The 24,782-nt window shown below is 46.4% G+C and overlaps 1 protein-coding gene across 8 annotated transcripts in view; it reads left to right on the forward strand.

Annotated features, from left to right (window-relative positions):
- The window catches only part of TIAM1 (TIAM Rac1 associated GEF 1), a 194,957-nt gene that overhangs the window by 101,460 nt on the left and 68,715 nt on the right, over nt 1-24,782 (forward strand). For 5 of the 8 annotated variants that reach the window (XR_012661949.1, XM_075101147.1, XM_075101108.1 and 2 more), the window contains one exon: nt 5,829-6,808. Coding sequence is in view for 7 of the 8 variants with exons in the window: in XM_075101092.1 (XP_074957193.1) it covers nt 5,829-6,808 (980 nt within the window). In the remaining variant the exon portion in view is untranslated. Of the gene's footprint in view, nt 1-271; nt 451-5,828; nt 6,809-24,782 lie in introns of all 8 variants that reach the window. The other 3 variants (XM_075101100.1, XM_075101117.1, XM_075101126.1) reach the window with 2 other exon arrangements.

Here is a 24,782-nt window from a genome sequence, read left to right on the forward strand (position 1 = left end):
ATGTCTATGGGGATTTTTATTGAACAAAGTGGTGGGAAGAGGAACTCTCTGTGTTCTGTAGTTTGGGCTGACAGCAGTTGACTGGGTTTTTCATTTATTCTGCCATCATCAGATTTCATCATTCAAATTTAAGCACAGCATTCGCATGCTGCATTGCACAGAGCTTCTTAGGTAAGTGATGATAACAGGACCTGGCAGAAGATGTCCTCCTGTATAGCCGTTCCTGCTAACCCTTTGTCTGATTTTTTTTTTCTCCCCTCTTTCTCCCCAGGTTTTTGGCATATAGTCATAGACTCTGACGCAAGAGTAATGGAGTCGCTGAGTGGCAGGTGCTGACAGCTTCTGCAGTCCCAGTAACTGTTCATTTTGGTATAATTTGCAATTCTGTACCTCTAAATGCCACAGCTCTCTTGGGGAAGGTTGCGCTGGATACCGGTACTGCCTCGGAAGGTACATGTGTGTCCATATATTTTTATTCAGGAGTTTGCTGTGTTGTATAATGGTTCATGGGAGGGGAAAAATTGGATAAGCTGCACGCAGTTTATGGTTACACCCGTGTAGCAATACAAAGGCATTTGAATGGCTGTCAGGCAGCTACTGAAGACATCCCTTCTTCCCTCCTCCTCCTCCTCTTATTTAAATTGCCTGTAGGCCCTTTTTGGAGTCCATCCTGTGCTTTAACATATGTGAGAGCAGCTTACAAAAAAGAAATGGCTCGATAAAAGGTTCTGATTTGAAAACAATTAAATATGCTGCTGGAGTTTCTGAGAAACTCAAAGGCCTCGTGTGGAATTTCAGCCTCTCTTGCCCCTTTGAAAAAGCACATTTTAATGACAATAGAATATGTGTGTTCACACTTGGTTTTTTAGTCTTGTGCGTTTTTCTATGTGGTTCTTGTGAGTTCCGTAAAATCTGCCAGCCAACAACATAGATTTTTAGCAAAAGTTTATTTCTGTAGGCTCATTGCTTGCTGTGGATCTAATCATTGTTCTGGTTTTCACAGCCATCAAGCTCTGCTCCAGGAGAAAAATACAGATTTGTCACCAGGGCCTCCCACTAGAATCTAATTTTAAATTTGCAATCTGTTGTCTTGCGAGGTGCTTCAAATTTGTTTGGAAAGTTAATATATTTTAGATTTTCTTCTGGAATCTAACGGCCCAACTTTTTGCAAGTTTGAGAGTACCTTAGGTTTAGTTGAAATGAGTATTTTGGTTTTGTAATTATTTTAAGAAATATTTAACATCCGGGGAAAGGGAAGATAAAGGAAGATTACCATATTTATGGAAAATTGTATTCTGTGATGGGGCTGTCGTCAGTGGTCATCTAAAATGTGATCATCTTCATGTGTAGCCATATTATATAAGACTCATCCAGCAAAAAATCAGCAGTTCAGCTAGAGTTCAGTCTGCCTGTCTAGGGTGGTCAAAGTAGGGAACACTGGGTTTTCCAAAGCTTTCCTGCAGAATCTGTGTTCTCCCTGCTGATATTCTAATGTTGATATCAATCTTAAACTTTGATCAAAAAAAAAAAACCCCAACCCCAACTCAAACCCCTGTACTGTCTCTTGACATTCAAGCTGGCTAAAGGTGACTTTTCTGGCCCCTGGAAGACTTCCACAACTTTGACATTTTCCCTGCGCTGAACCAGTAAGGAACAGATCTTCTGGGAGAGGGAGCCCTTTCCCAGAGCAGCTGGCTTGATGGTCAGGCCGCTTCTTGAGGATGTGGAGGAACAAGTTGCCACCCCTCATTTGCCTGAGTTGGGCTGCAGATACGGATCTCAATCGTCCATGTCTTTGGCAAGCAACTGAGTCACCAAGCTGATGCTTTGTCCGGGAGACGTGCCTGTCTCCCCACTTGGGTTTTCAACTCTCTCCCTCTTGGAGTGGAGGAGCCTTTCATCAAAAGCTGTCTATTCCCACAAAAAGTTTGGGTTTTGATGAATCAACATTTTCTGCTGAAAAATTTCCAACTAGTTCTGCTTGCAGTGCATGGTCTGTGTGTGCTAATCTCTGCTAGCTTCGGAGAATAATGCAGAACACATTTTTGACACATTGCAATCCTTGGCCGAGCATGACAGACCTGTTTAAAGCATCAAGACGTGTCACACTTGATTTACGTTGTATCCTGGTGGTACCTTGATAGGTCTTTAATGGTCACCTTTGGATTCGATGGGTGAGCTAACAAGGGGAGCCTTTGTCCTACCAGCATTTGCGTGCAGCTCCCATTAACATTACTCATTTTCTTAATTTGATACAGATTTTTTTCATTGAGTGTGCTAAATTCAGTTAAGCCATAGACAGGCAGCATCTGGCAGTGGTAGCTGGAGCAGATTAAAACATTTCTGCCCCAGGGTGTCTGCCGCTGCCCCTGGGAGGGGGAGGTTGGGGCTCCCCTCCCCTGCCCAGCACCCGCTCCTGCTAGTTGAGGACACTGGCATCTGCGAATTCACATGTTTCAGGGCTGCCATTCCACATCTGCCTGAGCTGACCTAATAGCTTATTGCTGCCAAAAGATGGGGGAGGTGCCACTCACAGTCCCCTCTTTCCCTGCTCCTGTGTCACTCCCCCAGGCATGCTGCCCTGTCCTCGCTCTGCTGCGTCACCAGACGGGCACCCTTGTGGTGCCTCTGGCACGTGCCAGTTGAATTCACTATCCCAGCAAAACTAAACTAATAAATAAAGTCTCTTTGTTTTTTTTTCTCCCCACCCAGCCACTTGTGGTTTATTTTCAGCTGTTTTAGTGGACTCAGCTGCATGAGCACCTGAATTGGTTGAGGGTAGCTGATGGAAACACTTGGTCAGAAATGCAGAGGGGAGGCAAAAATGGGGGCAGGAAGGTAGGAAGGGCATCCGTTCCAGGGGGAGTCATTTGTCTCAGGTGCTCCACAAGCGGGCACCCTCAGCTTGACCCGGTGAGGTTGGCTGTCCCCACTCGAGGTGGACTCTGCCTGTTGTGCCCCTCATCTCCTGGCGTCTGGCGGGGGATGGTTGCAAACTGCGTGGACGGTGCCATCTTGCATCGCTGCAGCTGGATCAGCTGCACCGTGCCTGTCTGCGCCCACCGCACAGAACGAGCAAACCTGCAATGTAATGCTGGGGAAATCAGTGGCTCTAGGGTAAGGCCTCTTCAGTCATCCTCCTGGGTGCAGGAGCGATGGGCTAATCCCCAGGCTAGATAGCCATCTGTGAGATTTGCAAACGTGTCCTCACCTAAAGCGCCAATCCACAGAATTAAAAAGGGACAGCTCTTTGCTTTGAAGTCTGACGCTTCTTGCCAGTATCTAGCAGATACTTCTCATTGTGTGAAATCGCTCAGTAAACATTTCTGCCGCCGTCTGGGGAGAAAAGACTTTCCTCCTTCCTTGAGGGTGTTTCTAGAGGCGTTATTTCCTCGCAGGACGCAGTCTGAGCTGCTGCTCCTTTCCTCGCCAAGTCATTTGTGGTTCTGTTACTTTTTGGCTGGGTGAAATTTTGCCCGGTGTGCCTGGGGACTACATCGAGATGGTGGCGCAGGACTGCCTTCCATAGCCACGCTGCCTGGCTTTTTCATCAGCAAGTGTGCCTTGCTTTGTGGTGTGAGGGGAGCGCTCCTGGCCTTTGGCAGCTCTGTTTCTGAAGGTAAAGGGCCAGTCTTCAATCATTCAGGGTTTCAAGATGACTTTTAAAACTGTTCTTTCTCCTTAGACAGGTACTGAAGTGATGGCTGCATGGCTGGAGACTGGGGATAAATGGTTGCATGTTCTGATGGGTTTTGCAGCTGGTGGAAATCCTGTTGAATGAAAGTGTGGTTAACAGGAATCTCAGAATTGAAGCAGCTGAAAGCATTACCCCGAGAGGGTTTCTTGTGCAAGATGGGGAGTGTTGAGGTCTGGTTTTAGACATCAGCGTGGACGACAAAATGCAGTTTTTGTGCTATAAAATGTTTTGGAAGCAAAAGCTAGCTGACATTTGTTTTTCAGTCCGGTCCATATCAAAGTGCTGTAGCTTTTAAGGAATAATAAACCATGCCTAGGGATTTATAATGCTGTCAATTTTTCTAGATTAAAACCTGCCCTCTGTTAAGCACATTTATTTTTTCTAAATGATGCATGATAACCAAGTCTCATGACAGTCAACGGGAGTTCAGCCATTAATTTTGGTAGACATAGGGTATTTCCTGGTATAGTTTACTTGACATGCAACTATATTTATTTTAGATACAGAAATGTACAGATATTTACGGAAGTGCCTGTTGCTCCAGCACTGAACAGATTTTTAGCCTCAGACACAACCTACTTAGCTGGGTTGAAGAGTAGAGAAGCGTAGTCCTCTGGCTGTGGTCAGAAGTATCATTGCAGAAGTTCAGTTCCACCATACGCACGCAGGGCAGCCTATGGCAGAACTGCTGTGCCTGCATTTAGCACAATCAATTCCTCACTTTCTGTGTAATTTATGTAGGGCTAATTCAGTTCTGCGCAGCAGCGATAGTGTATATTTAGATAGTGATGGAAGATACGCGATCACATTCATTCTGCCAGCATCTGCCTCAATACCCATCAGCACATCCTGTTAAAGGAGAGGAAATTGCCCCAAGAAATTAAAAACTTCAGATTATTTTACTGTCATGGCAGCTTTATTTTTCAGCGAAGACTAATACAAATACCTCAAAATGAGGAAGTTTTGTCTTGGAATTTTTATTCAAGATTTACAGACTATTTATTTAGATGTAATTGTCTTGTGTGTAATTCAGGATCTCCTATTTAATTTTGAATGGCCGTGTACTTTAACATTTACTTTTCTTGTTCTTCTTCTTGATCTTTGGCCAGAAGGAGCCAATACTACTGATAAAATATTTCTGACATTTGTTGAGTGAGATCACAGACCTCAAAGTGTTTTTCAAGGTTGAATCCAGATCATCACTCCCATCTTATGGATGGGAAACCTTTTTCACGGCGGGACGTGCACAACTGAATAATGCAGGAGGCTAGGTACGGAGGTGGTGACAGAAGCCCAGTCCCTGCATTCCAGCTCAGTTTTCTCTTTGCTAGATCAAAGCACTTAGATCTAGCTATCTGCTTCAGAGTGAGTAGGAAGGAAAGGTTATTTTTGTATAGGGTGAGTCACTCATGTTAATTTATTTTTCATAATATGGCTTTCTTGTGTGGGGCTCTCTGTACCTGCTTCATGTTGCACTGTTTTTTTGTTCCAGAAATCAAACCTATCATTAGCTCACTGCTGATCAGTTGAATTTGTACTTTGCTATTTGGTGCTTCAATGCGCGGTTCCTAGCCCAAAAAAAACCAAAAAAACAAACAAACAAAAAAAAAGGTGAAATCTCAGGTAAAGACATATATCCATCTACTTTTTGGCATCTTTTTACGTGCTGATGAACAATAGCTGTTGATTTTTTGAGTTTGTGCTGTTGGCTGGAATTGCGAAGGATTAGCTAATACTAGCAGTCAAGTGAATGCGTGCAGAGCTGCAATTCCCGGTGCACATTGGTAGTAAACTGGATTCAGGCTGGGCCAAGCTTTAAGGTTCAAGCAATCACTCTTCTACACTCTTCATGTATACCGGGATAGCTGTGGTCTGGCTTTTTCCTACATACTGATTTAACTGAGTTGTATTTATAAGTTTGCTGGTATGGTCACTGGATCCCTTAATTCTGTGGGATTAATTGCCACTGTTAAAGCACATCATGTGAGACCCAGGGGAAGCAGCGGTGTAGGTTTCGGGACAGGTTCATTAAAGAAAAGAAGCTCTTTAGTGTGTACTGAGGCATCCGTGTGTCTTCTTGCCTGGATGTTTGGTTGCTACCTTTAACAGTCCCCGCTCTCTCCCCTTGCAGACTGTGACGCCATGGGAAACGCGGAGAGCCAGAGCGTGGAGCACGCCTTCTACGGAGACAAGCACGCCAGCCTGGGCCGCAAGCACACTTCCCGCTCGCTTCGCCTCTCCAATAAAGCCTCTCGCCGGACGCGGCACGCTTCTTCCGGAAAAATTATCCACCGTAACTCAGAAGTGAGCACCCGCTCCAGCAGCACCCCCAGCATCCCCCAGTCCCTGGCGGAGAACGGCCTGGAGCCCTTCACCCAGGAGGCCAACCTAGAGGACTTTGGAAGTCCCATCTGGGTGGACCGTGTGGACATGGGCCTGCGGCCTGTTTCCTACCACACTGACTCCTCCGTCACTCCCAGCGTGGACAGCAGCACCGTCCTCACCACCGCCTCCGTCCAGAGCATGCCTGACTCGGAGGAGAGCAGGCTCTACGGGGACGAGCCGCCATTCCTGGCGGAGGGGGACGGGAGGTCACATCGATACGCGGCCAACGGGACGAACTTCATGGAGACGGCCAGCTTCAAGAAGAAGCGCTCCAAATCGGCCGATATCTGGCGTGAGGACAGCTTGGAGTTTTCACTTTCTGACCTCAGCCAGGAGCATTTAACAAGCAACGAGGAAATCCTGGGCTTGGCTGAGGAGAAGGATGCCGAGGCCACCCGGGGGACGGAGACCAGCAGTAGCCCCCAGCCGCTGGTCACCTGCCAGCGTGCCAACTCTATGAGCGACTTGTATTCCCCCAAAACCCCAAGTGCTACTGTCAATGGTGGCCCGCGAAATGCCTTTGGAGGGTACTGCCGGAATTTAGTGTCTGACATCCCTGATATTGGGAGCCATAAGATGGCATCGGTTACCACTGAGGATGCACCTTCCTACAGTAATTACAATACGCTTCCCTGCAGGAAATCCCACTGCCTTTCTGAAGGTGCCACCAACCCACAGATCAGCCATAGTAACAGCATGCAAGGCAGAAGGGCGAAAACTACTCAGGTAAGGTAGTTTTCTTCTATGTAAAATGGAAGTGTGTGGCATTTGCTACGCTCTGTCTGTAGATAAAGATATTCCAGGTTCTTCCAGGCTCTGTTTTCCTTCAACACCTGCTTTCCAAGAACAGGACTGTATCCAGGAGAGAGCTGAACTAACCAGTCTCTGGAGCTAGCTTGATCCCATCACTGCCCCCTTCCTTATCTGCAACTCTGTTTGGGCCTTTTCCACTCTTTACTTCCTCTGGAAAAGATAAATCTGAATTTGCCAGCTAAAGATTTTCCTGCATGTTTCGCAGTGCTGATGGTGCCTTTTTTTCCAGGGTAGCTGCCAAAACCGATCACTCCGCTCAGGGAGCTTGTGCACATTGGTTGTGTCTCCCCTCTCTGCCCTTCCTTGCCCTGTTGCCCTCCCCTGCCTGCATATGGCAAGCACTCCTCAGCTCATGTGGCTGGAAGCAAAGGAGAAACCTGTGAGTGTTTTCCCTCCCCTCCATCATAAACACTCGCTGGGCTGAAATTTCACTCCTCTAATTAGCTGGCATTCACATTTGTGCAAAACATCACCCAGAAACAGTGTTGTCCCCTCGCTGGAGACTGCCAGTCCTGCAAGCTGTGGTGCTCACCTGCTGTAAACTAAAAAATGATGGGGGTTGTAGATGTATGGAGAAGATGCTGCTTCTCCTAGTCAGGAAGGACATCATACCCTTCATCCTTTTAACAGACAGCACAGAGCCAAGATGAGCTTTTCTGTCTGGTGCCCCTCCCGCACTCCAAACACCGGTCCTGTGACCTTTTCTTTGATGGCTATCGTTGGGTCTTTATTTTGTTTTGCCCTGCTTTTCTTGGCCGTGTTCTGCCTGATCTAGTTACACAGCACTGCCTTGTGCTGCAAACAGCAATTCTGCTTACAGTAAATGGCAGACTACTCTCAGAGGGGGGAAGAAGGAGCTACAAATCCTGCCCACGTGTACAAGCCGTGTGTAGCATACACGTTGCGGGCCTATTGCTCAGTTTAAGTTCAGTCGGCTGGCTTGGAGGGCCTTCTCAGAGCAGTGGTCCAGCTGTCTAATGGAAGAGGCTGGCTGTGGCATTTTTTACCCTTCACTATTTTCTAGCTGTGGGCACTGGCTCAGAAACATGGCCGGGGGACACAGCCAGAACAGTCTGACAGTGCAGGTCAGAGCTGTGCACCAAACTGCATGCTTCAGCGGCTCCCCTGATTTTATTGCATGGTTTCTTCTACATATGCCATGCCGCACACACACCATGCTGCATGACCCAGAAAAAGAAAAAAGCGGCACGTTGCATCAAGGTCAAAGGCTGGCAGGCTCACATCCTGCTGCTGGGCTGAGCTGTTGGCAGGACACCAGCATTAGAGATACCAGGGTGGACAGCGTGAGTCAGGCAGGTCGCAGCCTGCCGCAGAGGAGGTGCAGAGGGCTGCTGGATGGTGAGGGGAGCATGTCCTGCTCTGTCAGCTGGCACTGACTTGAGAGAGCTGATGGGAAGGGGTTGCTGAGTGACTTACCGTCTGCGCTTGATCTGTGGAGATATGCGGCTTCTAAATATAAAAATGACATGCTAAAACAGATGCTGCAGTGTCCCACAACAGCAGCTTTGTACTTCAAAATCAGCTCTTTCTTTTTGGAGGTATTTTTACGGTGTGAGTGCAATAACCCTTTGGTGCTCCATCAAGGTAGTGCAGGATAAAAAGCAAGCGAACAAAAACAACAAGCGAAAAAAAGGATGTTATTTGGCAGCCTTGAACGTAACAGCTTTCATGAAGATTGTTAGATGCAACTGCTGCCTCCAGCCCTCTTTCAAGTGTATTTAAGAAAAAGGGAACTGTGTCGCTGGTGAACAGTGAAGCATTTGTTTTTCTTCTTGGTGCCCGTCTTGGCATTAGGAAGATTCCTCTGAGGCACTCAGTGAAAGTCACAAATTTGTGTAGCATTTTGTGAGGCCTCAGCTATACCCAGGGAAATCATTCTGTGGGGCTGGTTTCACTAGATACATCTCCTGAGCTTGGAGACGGTAGCTACAAGGAGTCTCAGCAGTGATTATTACCACGTATAAATTCAACAAAATTAAAGCTTTGGAAAGGTCAAAATTCCTCCCAAGACTTTAATCCTAGCAGCATACAGTAAGTATAAGATACTTGTCAGCAATGAATGTCTTGTTAGCCCAAGCTTCCCTTTAGCAAGCTTAGGGAAATGACTATCATTATGTATTTGATAGACAGAGCGAAAAGGAAGTCCAAATTTGCACACAAAGGAAAAGAACTAGTTCCTTGGAGAAGCTGATTAGGTGGCTTCGGATGGGGTGAAAAGAGGGGAGCTACTAACCTATCTTTGTACCAGGTTCCCAGTCCGACAATATCTCAGCACTTCGCGCGTTTTTAACTCAACACCCCTGATGTGAAGCAGAGCATGATGGTTGCCCTATCTGAGACAGTGGAAGCTCAGATGGAGAGCTGATGGCCTTACTGCTTTGCTGTTAATGTGCTCCTTGGCACTGTGTTGGCCTGTGCCAGCTGGTACTTCATCACAGCTTGGGGAATTTTGTTTCCCTCTGCCCTTCTCAGTCTTTCAACACTTTCTCAATGGGCTTCATGCTCTTGATGACCACCTTGAGCATTGCCCCAGAGCCTGCTGTGTGTGTCCTCATGGTGTAAAACATTCCATGATATAAAAACAATTTACCAGAATGAGGCAAAACTTTGATGGTTTTTCCAGCCTTTTGAACTGCCTCCCCCCATCCCGATCCCGCAAAATAATAGTTATGTTTTAGGGCCACAGGGGCACCACACAGAGGTGACCCAGGACTGAGTGTAATATGGAGTTGGACGGTTTTCCCTCTTGACCTCCAGGCCAGGGACCTGTCACTGTCCCTGTGTTAACAGTGCAGAGGTAGCTCCCTTGTTGACAGTCACCTAATTGAGCCTCATAGCCAGGAGTGAGATTTCTGCCCAGATGACTGTTGCCCATCCTTACAAGAACTTGGTTTTTTATTTGCCAGTGGGTTTTTTTTTCCAGTTTTTGGAAAGTTGTAGCTGGGATATTTGCATGATTATTTAGTCTTACCTGTCCTGGTGCTAGAAATGCCAAAAGGTCCTGATGGCTACTTGTAGGTAGCTTTTGACTAGTCTAGTTCCCAAAGAGGTCCCTGAAAGCAGGAGATGCTGAGCACAGGGTAAGTCTGAGGCCACGGCAATGGGCTTGTGCGTGTGTGTTTGATTCCTGAATCCAGCCACTGTTACATGCATGTTCAACTATATGTACATCATTGTGCTATACAGGTTAAATTTATTAGAAGTTGTCAGTAGCAGTAATTTTTGTGGTGTGGTCACCACTGCTCCTGGGAAAATGCATCCTTGAATGTATCACAGAAATGAGATGACAGAATCACAGCCCTACGTGTTTTGTTATAATGCCTTATACATGGGTTCTTTACAAATACGTGGCGTACATTAAAGAAGAAAGAAAAAGAACAGAAAACCTCTCCCTTCCAAATTTAAACCTTAAATTGAGCTGTGGGAGTCACTTTCACTAATTGAGGAGAGCTTTTTAATAGTGGAGATACAATTATATTCAATATGAGCAAGTGATTAATATTCACAGGGTGGCTTTGGGGCACCCACGCAGCAGTTTTGTTTTCGTAACATCTTAACATTAAGGGTTCAGATCTGCTGAAGCGAGACTTCCCGGAAAGCTCTGCTGGGATCCTGTTTGGCTTTTGGAGCTGATGTGATGTAGGTGGAAAAAGCTTAATTGGCTGACATTTTCACCCATTTTTGCTTGAAGGGAGACAAGCTCCGGTTGGATGCAGCTTGCTCTGACTGTGAGTTGAGAGATCCCCAGGATCCTACATCCTGCCTGTTGGGATCCATATTTTGTGAAACGGCCCTGTTGTGTCCTGCTTGTAGCTAAACATCTGCCTGCAGGAGACTTCCTCCTCCTCCTCCTCCTCCTTCTCCTCCTGGTGGATGTTCAGAGACAAGTGTAGCCACGTGCTCCCCTGCTGTTACAAGCCCTAATTGAAGTTTCAGGAGAGGAATTAGGGAATGGAAACCTTGAGATATGGTTTTGTGCCACTTCCAATCCCATCTTGCCACCTCCTTATTCCATGTTCCCCCTCTGTGGATAATTTCTGACTGCTCTTTTCTCTAGACCATCAAATGGGGGGATACAGCCTTGCTTAGGGCATGAACCTCTTTTGACATTTCAAAGTCCACTACAGGGGTAGTCAGGAGAAGATGTCCTGCACATACAGAAGATATTCTGGTCACGTGGCAAAATTGGCTTACCAGGCTGTGGTGCCAGCAGCATGTCTGTTCATTGGCATCTACACTGGATCAGCATGAACCAGCCCTACCTGAAGCTGGCTCCAGGCCTGCAGTCCCTACTTCTCCCCTTCTGGTTTTCATGACGGTCAAGATGGTGATGATAGTGGCCACCAAAGCTGGAGACCTCCATGAGCTTCCGGTGCTGGTATTTGTTTTGTAGAGAAGGCATTAAGAGTAGTCCCTAGGAGGTGTGAAGCTATGGATTGACTGTCTTTTCTGGGTGAGCGATGCTGTTTTACGAGCAGTATTTAGAGCATGGTGTGATTCCTGAGTGCATTAAAATCCACGGAGACACAATGGCCAAAGTGTTTCCGTGTGGTCAGCCGCTCGTGTATGAGAAGGGTGACTCATTTCTTTCTGAGTTTTATAGCCTAGTCTGTGATTTCTTCTGGAAAGCTCAGTTCCAATGTGAGTGTTACAATGGTGCAGTCCAGGTTTTTTACGTAACTTTTGAGAAGGAGAAGCAAGAAGATGTCAAAGCTTTTTTACAGCATCTTCAGTCCAGTGTTTGTTCTGAAGCTGACCAGGGGGAGAGTGAACAAACTTCCTGCCCAACTGACTTGGAAACTGTGCCTCCTTCAGTGCCAGCCCCAGACTATGTCCTTGGCACATTAAATCCCCTTTTGTCTGATTTTCAAGTTTTTTACTATTTTTAGGCCCCTGTAGGTAGCCTAAAGGAATTTGGGATCTCAAGCCTCAAAAAAAAATCCTATATAAAAAATTTTGCAGGATATGCGGAGGATGAAACCAAGGTTTTTGTGGGAATTAGATCAGGACATACACAGAAACCAGTCTAAAATTAGAATATCTTCCCAGTCAATGTTATTTTTTCACTATCTCAGGGAATTTTATAACAGGTTATAGTGTTTCATTGTGTTCTGTAGGAAGGCTAAACTCCAGAGAGCTGATACTTGTTTTTAAGTTGTGTAAAACTTAATGCTTTTGTTGCATAGGGGATATATCCTCAAAATGTAAAGGGGCACAGTGGGTTAGTAACACAAAAGCACCATCCAGCCCAGTACCTTGTTCCCCAAATACCAAGTGCTCAGGAAAAGAAGGGAACGGGGAGAGTACAGGGTGAACTTTCCTTTAGGGCGTTCTTCCTGATCCCAGAAAATTAATGATTTGAGTCTTCCTGAGTGAGAAATGCATCCAAGAGTGTTGGGTTGACCTGTCCCCCATGAATTCTCTTTTCTGAAATAATTTTCTCCTTCTGGCTTTCACTGCATCCTGTTCACTCTCTACATAACACTTGTGACCTTACAGCCTGCTCTTATAGCCCTCCTCGGACATTGCTTTTCCAGGCAGAGTATCTTCAGCAGCTGAAGCTTTGCTCCTATTAAAGTCATTAGGTACATCTCAGTTTGCAGTCTGGAAAACACAGCTATTTTCAACCTAACAGATTTTCCCTGACCTTTAATCTTAGTTTTTTGACTCCAGAGGGAATCAAGGAAAGAAATAAAGACAATGTTGTGTATCATTAAATTATAATTAATATTGCATACTTCAGTAAGTGCCTAAAAGTAAGATGTTACTGATTTTGTGCTGTAGTGTGCATCTCACTGATACAATCCCACATTCGTGCAGCCCGGTAGTGCCTTTCAGGTGCAGGTCATTTCCAATGTCTTGGGTATAGCCTGAGCTGCGCTACAAATCTCCAAAAGCTGGAGATACTCGAGTCGGACCGTTTGGCTGGGGTAACTCAAGAGGCTGAATCCCACTGGAAGGTGCCGGACAGCTGGTCACTTTGCTGAGCCTCCAGGCAAACAATGCTATTAAAACCAAACATCTCTGTTTTTGGCTGCAGGGGACCAAGTTAAAGGAAGCGGTGGAAATGGGCTTGGAGGGGAAGGGGTAGCCACTCATTTTGGTGGCAGTCCAAGCTGCACCAGTGTGAACTGCTTGTGAATCCACATCTTGGGTCCTGCTGGCTGCCGGTGCTGGGGCAGGCAGCAGCCCGTATGGCAGTTCTCAGTGGGTCTGAATGACCAGACCCATTTAATGGCTAGAGTAAATGAGCTGTTTATAGCCCGGCTAGCTGGCAGTGGATTCAGCTTGAGTCTGGAGGAAAGCTTGAGGAGAAGACTTCAGACCCAAACTCAAGAGGTCCCCCCTGCTCTGTTACCAGGCTGCCCTTCCCAGATGGATGAGATTAGATCAGGTATTGCCTGTTCAGGATATTTTAAAGCAAATAACAGTCACTCCCTTCAGAGCACCCAATATTGTCAGGGAAAGGAGCATGTGAAAATGAGTGTTTTGGTCTTTGCTGGCAAATATTTTGATACTCTTTCAAAGATCTTAATCTGTTTTTCTTCCTTCGCTCTTGGTCTGAAGCCAATGGAAAGCAAATCTGCAGTCCTGATATCTGATCTAGCTCCATTCAGGCATGTTTTTTTAAACAGTAGTACTTTGTCATTTATACATCTGAAGTGCTTGTACCACTGGCAATAATTGTATTCTCTGCGAAGCTATATACACTACATGTTTTTAGTTTCAAGCACTTTCCACTGAAAAAATCACAGCCAGGTTGCCCCAGCTGCTTGTTTGCTTGGCTGTGTTTACTTAGATGGATGCAATTTGCAGTAGTGATCCTTTCCAGTGAAGTGCTCCATTGAAACATTTCTTTTCAGAGAGCTCCGGTATGTGATCCTGTGACTAGTCATCAACCCAGATGGCTGACATTTCCCTGCTCCCTTAAGTTAGGTGATTGTTTAGGTGAGCACCTCCCAGATGATGTTTTCATTTCAAGCTGCTGTTCTAGCAGCTTTCCCCTTTCCCACTTCTATTCCCTCTGTTACATTTCTCAAGAAGTGACTCTTCTTGGCACCAGCAAACAAAAAGTAACCCAACGCTGTATTTTACTTCGAGGATTATGGTTAGGCATGTAGCCATTGTTTAACTCGAGCACATTTAGGCTGCCTGAGTAAGCTGGGGGTTAGCTCAGTCCCTCTAGAAACTTTCTTCATCTGGGTGGTCCATTGAGATGAAAGCAAGGGAAGTTTTGGGGGGTCCTCAGCATATCATTTGGGAACAGAGGGTTTAAACATTGCAGCACTCAAGAACGGAGACTTCCTCCCACTGCTGGGGATGGAAAGCGGGCATCCACACCAGATCTGTGCAGGTGTCAGAAGCTGTGTGCTGGGACCACACTGCAAGAGGCTTTGCTGGATTATGGGTTGATTCTTGTTCATGGTATTATACACTTTTGCACCCCTCAAAAGTTAGTGTGAAAGCTAGGGAAAAGTGGGTGTGCTCAGGTCTCATGGTGGTGCTTCATGCTGTTTCCTGTTAAGTGCCCTGTTGTCCTTTCTGCATTCTCTCACAGGGTTGGAATTCTCTTATATTATAGAATCACAGAATGGTAGGGGTTGGAAAGGACCTCTGGAGATCATCTCGTCCAACCCCCCTGCTTGAGCAGGTACACCTAGAGCAGGGGGCACAGGATGGCATCCAGGCGGGTTTTGAATGTCTCCAGGGAAGGAGACTCCACAGCCTCCCTGGGCAGCCTGTTCCACTCCTCTGTCACCCTCAAAGTAAAGAAGTTTTTCCTCATATTCAGGTGGAACTTCCTGTGTTCCAACTTGTGCCCATTGCCCCTTGTCCTGTCATTGGGCACCACTGAAAAGAGTCTGTCCCCATCCTCCTGACACCCACCCTTCAGATGTTTATTAATGTTGATAAAATCCCCCTCAGTCTTCTCTTCTCCAGGCTGAATACAGGTGTCTCAGCCTTTCCTCATAAGGGAGATGCTCCAGTCCCCTGATCATCTTGGTAGCTCTCCGCTGAACTGGGGGGCCCAGAACTGGATATAGTATTCCAGATGTGGCTTCACTAGGGTGGAGTAGAGGGCGAGGATAACTGCCCTTGACCAGCTGGTCACACTGCTTTTAAAGCAGCCCAGGATATCGTTGGCCTTCTTGGCCACAAGGGCACATTGCTGGCTCAGGGTCAACTTGCTGTCCACCAGCACTCCCAGGTCCTTCTCAACAGAGCTTCTTTCCAGCAGGTCAGCCCCCAGCCTGTACTGGTGCGTGGGGTTGTTCCTCCCCAGGCGCAGGACCTTGCACTTGCTCTTGTTGAATTTCCTCAAACTGGCCCCGCTCTCCAGCCAGTCCAGGCCTCGCTGGGTGGCAGCACAGCCTTCTGGTGTATCAGCCACTCCTCCCAGCTTGATATCATCTGCAGACTTGCTGAGGGTACGCTCTGTCCCTTCATCCAGGTCCTTGATGAATATGTTGAACAGGACTGGACCCAGCACAGACCCCTGGGGAACACTGCTAGTCACAGGCCTCCATCCAGACCCTGCCGTATTGATCATGATCCTCTGAGCTCTGCTGTTCAGCCAGTTCTTAATCCACCTCACTGCCCAACCGTCTAACCCATACTTTCTAAGCTTAGCTACAAGGATGTTATGGGAGACAGTGTCAAAAGCCTTGCTGAAGTCAAGGTAAACAACATCTACTGTTCTCCCTTCATCTACCCAGCCAGTCACGACATCATAGAAGGCTGTCAGGTTGGTCAAGCGTGATCTTGCCTTGGTGAATGCATGTTGACTACTTCTGATAACCTTCTTTTCCCCTACGTGCCTGGAGTTGACCTCCAGAATGAACTGTTCCATCACCTTTCCAGGGATGGAGGTGTGGCTGACTGGCCTGTGGTTTCCCAGATCCTCCTTCTTGTCCTTTTTGAAGATTGGAGTGACGTTGGTTACCCTCCAGTCCTCGGGCACCTCTCCTGTCCTCCATGACCTTTCAAAGATGATGGAGAGTGGTTTAGTGACAGCATCTGCCAGCTCCCTCAGCACTCATGGGTGCATCCTGTCAGGGCCCATGGATTTGTGAGGATCCAGTTTGCCTAGGTGATCTCTGACCCAGTCCTCCTCAACGAAGGGAAAGCCTTCCTTTCTCCAGATTTTCCCTCTCACCTCTGGGGGCTGGGGTGCCTGAGGGCTAGCCTTAGCAGTGAAGACAGAAGCAAAGAAGGCATTCAGTAACTCTGCCTTCTCTGCATCCTGCATCGCCAGGGCCCCCACCTCATTCAGCAGCAGGCCCTCAGTTTCCCAGTCTTTCTTTTACTACTGATATATTTGAAGAAGCCCTTCTCATTATCCCTGACACCCCTTGCCAGATTTAGTCCCAAGTGGGCCTTGGCCTTCCTCGTTGCATCTCTGCATACCCTGACAATGTTCCTATATTCCTCCCAAGTGGCCAGTCTCTTTTTCCACATCCTGTAAACCTCCTCCTTCCATTTTAGATTTTCTAGAAGCTCTTTGTGCATCCATGCAGGTCTCCTGGCTCCTTTGCTTGACTTCTTCCTCCTAGGGATGCACCAGTCTTGAGCTTGGAAGAAGTGGTACTTGAGTATCGACCAGCTCTCTTGGACCCCACTACCTTCTAGAGCCCTAATCCATGGGGTTCCTCTGAGCATGACTTTGAAGAGGCCGAAGTTAGCTTTTCTGAAGTCCAGGGTTGTAATCCTACTTGTTGCCCTGCTTCTACCATGCAGGATCCTCAACTCCACCATCTCACGGTCACTGCAACCAAGGCTACCCCCAACCCTCACATCCTCAGCCAGACCTTCTGTTTTTTTGTTAGGATAAGGTCCAGCAGTACATCTTGCCTTGTTGGCTCCTCCACCACCTGCATCAAAAAGTTACCCCCGATGCTCTGCAGGAACCTCCTGGATTGCATGTGCCTCACTGTGTTGCTTTTCCAGCAAATAATCAGGGTGGTTTAAGACCCCATGAGAACCAGGGCCTGTGATTGTGAGGCTACTTCCAGCTGTCTGTAGAAGGCCTCACTGACCTCCTCTTCCTGATCAGGTGGCCTGTAGCAAATACCCACAACAGTGTCACCCATATATGCCTGCCCCTTAATTTTTACCCATAAGCTCTCAACTTCTTCTTCCTCCACCCCCAGGCAGAGCTCGATACATTCCAGTTGCTCCCTCACATGAAGAGCAACTCCCCCACCTCACCTTGTTGGCCTGTCTTTCCTAAAAAGCCTGTAGCCATCCATGGCAGCGTTGCAGTCATGGGAGCTATCCCACCCTGTCTCTGTGATTGCAATGAGGTTGTGGCCCTGCAACTGCACACAGACCTTTAGTTCCTCCTGTTCATTCCTCGTGCTGCATGCATTGATGTACAGGTATTTCAGGGAGGTAATTGAGCACACAGGTATCCCTGGAGGGGTGCACGAGGACCCGCTATAGATATGCACACCCTTGGTCTTCTGGTGGTTGGTCTTCTGCTTGTCACTTCGTGAGGCAGCTAAGGCACCTTTGTTGCTGCTGTGGTTGGCCTGGCTTATTCCCCTGGTGGATGTGATGGCATTAGCAGTGCCACTTTGGACCCTGCCCCCCGAGTCCAGCGCACCACACCAAGCTGGCCAGCCTGCTGCCACAGAAAAAGCAAAATCAAAACATCCTCCCCCTTCCCTTTACCCAATACTTTAGCTTTTAGGGATGCAAAGCTAGCTTTCTGAATATGAACAGATCGCAAACTGATGCCACAACTGTCCTGTGAGAGGTGAAGACCTCTGCACAGTACCTTCAAGAGAAGTGTAAAGCTGTCCCGTGTATTTCCCTGCAGCTTTATGGGAGATGGTTTTGTTTTCAACATTCTCTGTCTCACAAGTGACAGGGCCTCCAGGGCTCTATTTCCCTGACTGCTGTGGGAGTCCCTGTGGGTCCTTAACTTGTCTTTAAGTCATCTAAGTCACCTAAGAAAACCAGGCTCCTTGGGGAAGCACGGTGGTCATCAGAGATGATCTTTCTGGAAGGGCCCAAATATTAGCTGGAAAATGTCTGGGGAGTCAGTGAACCAAAAATGTTCCCAACCCCTGTGTTAGAGGCACCAAGCTAACGTGATAGCTTAACATGGAGCAAAGGAGCCGTGAGGTAATACTGAGCTAACAGCCATACATATCCGTCAGAGTTGCCTGCAAAGGAAATGGGTTTGATGGATGCTTGATACATTAGTGTTTTGCTACCTGCCTGTCCCACAGAAGCAAAGTGTATGCACATCTCCTTCCCATATTTGAGCATCTTCTGAGTGCCTGGCAGCCAGTACCTTGTCTGTCTTTCCAAGGTGCCAAATTACACTGTACAGCATTCACCGAGGCAAGATCACAAAGGAATTCTGCATCCAAAATCCATTGAAATCCATGCCTTAAGACTTTCCCAGGGATTATTGCCCAGAAACCTGTGACTGTGATTCATCCTTTCATAATAAGAGTGAAGCTTAGTGCTAGGAGAAATATCTAGAGGTCTGGACTTTTTGTTGAGAGTAAATTGGATCTCAGAGAACCATGGCCAAAACCTACTTGCTTGTTAAACCACTCTGAGCAAGCAGCTTTAATAACACATATAAGGGTTTTGGGTTTTTTTTTGTTTTTAATTTCGACTCTTTCAGATGTCTGAAGAGCTGGTGCACCAGTGCAGTGAGTGCACAGAAGCAGGAACCAAAGCTGCTCGTACATATCAGTATCTGATCTCTTTGAGTTCCCAAAGGTAACAAACCCAGCATCTCAGTCTGGTATCCGCATACGAATTGCACTTGGTGTGTAACTGTACCTCGTTGGACTTGGGATCCTTCGTAGGGGGTATAAACAAGACCCAGCCAATCCAACAGAAAACTGTAGTTGGCCCATGTTGGTTTGTGGCTGTCAGTTTAGTTCTCCAAAGCCTGCTGTTAATCCAGTGCATCCTGGCTAGTTCTCATATAGTACTGTCCTGTTTCATGTAGGCCTGTAGATACCCTTCAAAGCCTTTCGTATCAGCTCCCAGTATCTGGTTGAGGGGCTTTGTTCATTGTTGTGGTGGCGGATATCTTTCATGTCATTATTATAATGCCTCTGACTCTACAGTGAGTTACAAGGATGCAATTCAGTATGTTTGTAACAGTATTCAAAACTGTATTCCTCTGAGACAGAACGAGCTCTGGAGTTGCTTTTATGTTTCTTCATTGCAGGTTTAAAACCATTTCATTGCAACTTATGATTTGTCTTTGCTTCTTGGAATGTGTTGACTCTTTTCAAGATAGATAAGCCTTCTAATGTGTTCATTACCAGGTGTTAAAGTTACTCTGGAGAAAGGACTTCATTTTGATTTGGAGCAAGTTGTACCTTAACAGACCATCTTGACCACCAAATGTTGGTAGAGTCAGTACTGAAAAGAAAGGAAAAACACTTATCAGGCCAATCTTTTTCTACACAGGAGCTTCAAAGAGACACTAGGCACATAAAAGCATGCAAACCATCAGGTTGCTTACGCATTTAAATATATTCTGTGGTGCTTGCCTAACAAGCAACCAGACAGGTTATGTGCAATTTCAGGATGTTGCTGAACGTGAACACCTTACTGCTCTGTTGCTAAACAGGAGGGGGAACAGAGCATTTGTGTTCTTTTAGAGGGAGCCCCTTCCAAGGAAAAAACCCACTCAGTTGCCTTTTAGTAAGGAGTTCTTTCAATCTAATGGTTAATTTAGAAAGACGTATTATCCACATAAGGAACTGTTTATATTAGGGAAGTAAGAGCTTTCCTACTAAATCAGTCCCATGTGCCTGAAGTGCCCATGAATCACTGCTGTCAGTCAAGCAGGAGAAAGTGATTCACCAAGCCATTGTAACAGTGTCTGTAACAGTGGTGTTGGTGGGAAGTTTGGTGAGTGCATCGTTACTGTAAGTGTTCTGCATGTGTCCAGTCATGAGCCAGAGAGTCGGGCATGGCTTATCCCATCCAGTGGTCTCTTGCTAACAGAGGCCAGTACCAAATGTGTTCAACAAGGGGACAAAGACAGTTGGAGCCTGCCCCAGAATGTTTTGCCTCATCCTCGCTAGCTGAAGGTAGATGTTTTTTGTAAAGCAAAAGGCTTTTTTCTGTGTATCTTCTAAATCTAGCAAGAATTTTTTAGCAAGTGTGGTTATAGCAAACATGCAGAGGTATGAGTATCATGTGAGTATGCAAAAGCTACAGCACCAGCTACGTAAGTTTGGTGTACCTTGCATTACAGTTTTATTCACCACTGGTTTGCTTTGCGTGAAACCCAGTGTTTATGTGAGGAAAAAACCATATATTTAAGGGGGTTGCTAATACTTCTACTAATATTTTACCCCATTGGTTCATCAGTTAAATTGTTCTCTGAATTTGATGGGGCCATGATAATTCCATTTCATTACACTTGAATGCTATTAGCACTTTGTTGCTGTCCTGGCATGTGGCCTGCTTGCTGGGCCTCACTGTGTTCTTGTTGGTAACAACAGCACCATTCAGTCTGTCTCTGGTTTCTCATCCTGTGGTACATCTCTCTGGTGTAGGGCATTCCACCTTTCCCTTCTTTTTCCCCCCATTACTGTCTGCTGAAACTCTTTTCGTAAACCCTGGGCGTTTACAACGGATACAGTAGCATTGTCAGTGTAAGAAACGGTGCTGCTCCTCTGTCATCTTCAGCAGTAGCAGGGATCCCAGATCCTGGTGGAGGCTGTGCTACTACTTACCGTCTCCCCACTAAACCACTTGCATAGTGCAGCACAGTCACTAGAGCCTGTTTCGTTCCCTTCTTCAGCCAGTGGTCTTCATGCAACTTTTTCCCTGCTTTCCATTGAGCAATCTTAAATCGAAGGGACAAAGCCCCCCTATTTATTCAGTTTATTGTCTCTATGGACTGAGACCTGTGTGTTTGTGAAATGCCAAGAACTGCTATTCCCATGACTTCCCCCATCTCTCTGTCTTAGAGGAAATATGCTTTCTTTTCTTTGCTACATGCTTTCTACTTGGTGTGACCAATTTAATGATTTCCACCTCCCTCTTGCTTTGCCCTCTTGTCCTCCCAGGCCGGAAGCTAGGTAAACACCAGTGGGAAGGCTAAGCGGGGCAGCACAGATTTTAGTTCCAGTCCCGCATTTGGTTCCTAAGACAGTGTCCCCAGGCACAAATATTCCCCTGTGTGGGGACAGCTGTTTGCCAGCCTGAAAATACAAAATATTTTGCGAAGTGCAAAATATCAGGTGTGGTGTCCTGAATCTTACACAGAGCTGAATGACACTTTTGGGGTTTTTAACCAGTGAAATAAAACAGAGCCCCTTGATGGTAACAATTACAAGTCCAGATAAATGTGGTGGTGATTTGTTATAATGTGTGTATAATGTCCAAAACTGCAGGCTTCTGAAACGTGCATTCTGCAGTCTTCAGCTGCCTCCCAGCTCCCACGATGTGCCTGACACATGCCATTGGCATCCTGGTGGAGAGCCGCAGGGATGATGGGCAAGAGTCAGAGGGGTGAAGACTGAGCCATTTCTATAGTTCACTCTTGGCCTCAAGAGTCTTTGCCTGGTAACTCCTTCTGCTGAGGAGTAAAATGCTTGTTTCATTAGCAAGCCTCTGTGGTGCATCCTGTCATGGACCTGGGATGGTAGTAAGTCTTCCTTGGAGGAGAGGGGTATTGCTCTTGCCCATGGGGCCCTTTGAGAACCTGAGCAGAAAATGTAAGTTTTACACAGCTCTCATCGAGGTTACACGTTTGCTTCGTGTCTGGGCAGTAGCCTCTGGTGGCTGTGTCAGTATTTTGAATGCTGGAGTCTAAAGCTAGGAGCCGGTGTATCCACATCGATCACGTCAGCGGGGAGCTGGGCTGCTCACGGTGTGAGCTGGGATGCTTAATTTTCAGCATCGTCATTTGAAAATTTGCAGGAGTAGTTCAGTGCCCCAGTGATGTGTTCATCAAACCCTGCTGTGGTTTGTTGCTTGGCTTGGGAGTGTTACCCCTTCGGCCTCAGCACATTTCTGTGGAAGAACAATACTAAACCTCTGTACTTTCTGCTGAACTCCTCATTGAATGCGCTTCAGTGTGCGGATTATAGCACTGCAAGATGGCTAGAGCAGATGCTGGCTGCTTCTTGAGAGCTTTTCATACCCTCTGATGAGAACGAGCTGACATTGCAGCAGGAACTCAGAAGTCAGAGACCTGTGCAATGAATGCTCTTAACCCTACTAACCCCAAGACCAATCTTCTCACACAGCAGACTTCCGAAAGTACTAAGCTCACTCAATGCTACGTTTCATAATTCATGAGCGTGAACAATATTAGCAGGGTGTAGGTTTTGAACCATTCTGACCTCTGTATGCTCAGACCCTCCTCCTACCAAAGGGCTTGCATGGGTTGGCAAGCAGTCTTTGATATGGGATATTGAGGAGAGGAAAAGGGAGTGCAGGGAGCAGAGGGAGATTAGGGGCAGGGCTGCAGTATTATGCTGAAAAGATCTTTTGACCCATCCAGCCTATCACTTGCATTGTGGGAAAGATTATAAAGATGTTTGCAAAATGTGCTACAATTTAAGCTCGTGAGCATACATAACATTCACTCCGAGTTTTCCATCCTTTCATTTTTTTAATAAATACTAAGCCGTTATGTCCATTAACAGTTATGGAGTGTAATCCCCATTTACGGGTGGGGAAACTGAGGTGATTAATGCTGTGTCTCATCAAGGTTACACGAGAAGGCTGAGTCACACTGGGGCGTGAGGAACCTTGAGAGCCTGCACTGCAGCGCTGTGCATGAACACCTCTGGGTGCACTTCTGTTTTTGAAAAAGTACTCCATCTGCTAAAAAGCACAAAGAAAGTTTTATGCTTACACTGGCTGGCAAAATTACAGATCCGATCTCCCGCAAGTTGGTGGTCTGTTGTAGTAGCCCTTTATTTTTTTAAACCGACTAATTCTAATTAAAGCATGAGCATGCTTCCTAAAAGTTACATCAGCTAAAATTTTGGAATTAAGTCTATACTTTTTGTATAGCATGGCTAAAATAATTATGAGCCAGACTGTATATTTATTAAATCATTAACCTAAAATAAAAATCTCAAAACCTCAAATAATTTTTGTTGCCACCATTACTCAGCATTCACTTCAGTATGCAGATTTGTTTATATTATCTGAGTGGCACACTTTTTCCCTGTAAAAAAGTTACAGAGGAAGAAGGGCCCAGAAAACAAATGTAAACCCTGATCATTCTATGGGAATAATTATCCCAGTGAACATGGGGGATCCGGCCAGTTCTTTGGCGCTCTAGTTTTACACCGATGTGGCTGTGTTAGCAGAGAGGCAGTGCCTGAGGCACACGAGTGTTGAGCGGCCATGCCAGTCCTGGCTCCCTGACACACAGGGTGTCAGGTGGAGCACTGTCATCAGAAGTTGCACCATTCAGCTTTTCGTGATAGCGTGCAAAAACTCACTCACAGCAGTGTTTTATAAAGACCGGTTTCTGAGCAGCACCGGTTTCCCTCTCCAGATCTCTCTCCTTTGCAGTGTTGCAAGAAATGGCAAGATAAGTGGCTTCCAAAAAACAAGCGTATTGGAATAGCAGGAAAAAATGTGTGCTTGTGAAAACTGCTCTGTACGGGTAGATGACTGCACTTCCAGGAAGCCCTGCTCAGCTCGTTCACATGCGGTGGGGTAGCGGAATATTGGCCCGTCCAGAACAGCTTGTCTGTCACTGTGTTGCATTAAATAGCCAGACTGACTAGGATAACTGTGCTCATTGAGTGGGGAAGGAAGCACTTATTCTTCCAGCTGGACTCCAAGTCTCCCTTGAGATGTAGCGTTTATAAAGAACGAGCCCATCCGTTATAAATTAAAGCCTTAAAAGTTAGTCAAATTCAGCAACACCCCTCCCCTCCCCCTAAGGCTTTCTCATCCAGCTCTTGCTCCACAGGAGGAAGGTTTCAGAGTTCCGTGGAGGGTTTCTTGGTTTCTGCAGAGCTGCTCTTGGATGCATAGAAAACTGGTGCTTGAACCAATACCTAGAAGCTAGGTTTCTCTCAAAATAAATACTGCATTCTGCCACCTCTTCTCAGAGTGTCCTTGTTGTTATTAAACTTGTAAATCAAGCACCAGCTACTCTTGCAGCGGAACTAGAGGCTGAAATCCCTGTTGCTTTCACCATATTTCTCACCTCTTTGCATCATCTTCCCTGGTTCCCTCTTCTCCCAAGTACTTAACATAAGATATTTCTCTCCACTTACAGGGCTTGGCCTTTATTTGCCCTCCTTCAAAAACTGCCACAGATGCCTTTGGGTGCTGAGGTGGTAGTGGTTAGCCAGCTTTGGGCACTAGCCTTGTGGCAGGGGGCAGGCTGAGCCACTAAGCCATTGAAACCTGAATTTGGTCATGTTGTTTCCTGTCGTGCTCCAGCTGACCATATTCTTGTCTCTTGTGATCCTTCAGCTGCAAGTTCTTGGGGACCAGGAAAGCTCTGCTGTCGTTGCAGTATTTTGGCAGGTTCTATCACCATAGGATTCTGGCCCGTCATTAGGGTTTGTGGTGTAGAAGTGACTCAAACCAGAAATAATCTCAAATACATTAACTTCTTAGGAGGGAAAAAAAGGTACCTTTTTAGTTATATAATTTGAAAATTACAGTCTTGGGATGTCTAAAATATATCTTCAACTGTAGGTGTGAATGTACAATATCAATGTTTTCTGTTCAAAATGCGTAGGTTGATTGCTGCTTTTCTTGACACTGCCAGTTTCTGCTACCATATGTTCTCCTTTTGCAAAACCTTTAGCACTGTTAACTTAGCTCAATGTAAACAGATGATGCTGCGTCTTATATTCCAAAATGCTACGGCTGTAGAGGCACC

This window comes from Phalacrocorax aristotelis, chromosome 1, assembly GCF_949628215.1.
Source record: "Phalacrocorax aristotelis chromosome 1, bGulAri2.1, whole genome shotgun sequence".
Classification (NCBI taxonomy): domain Eukaryota; kingdom Metazoa; phylum Chordata; class Aves; order Suliformes; family Phalacrocoracidae; genus Phalacrocorax; species Phalacrocorax aristotelis.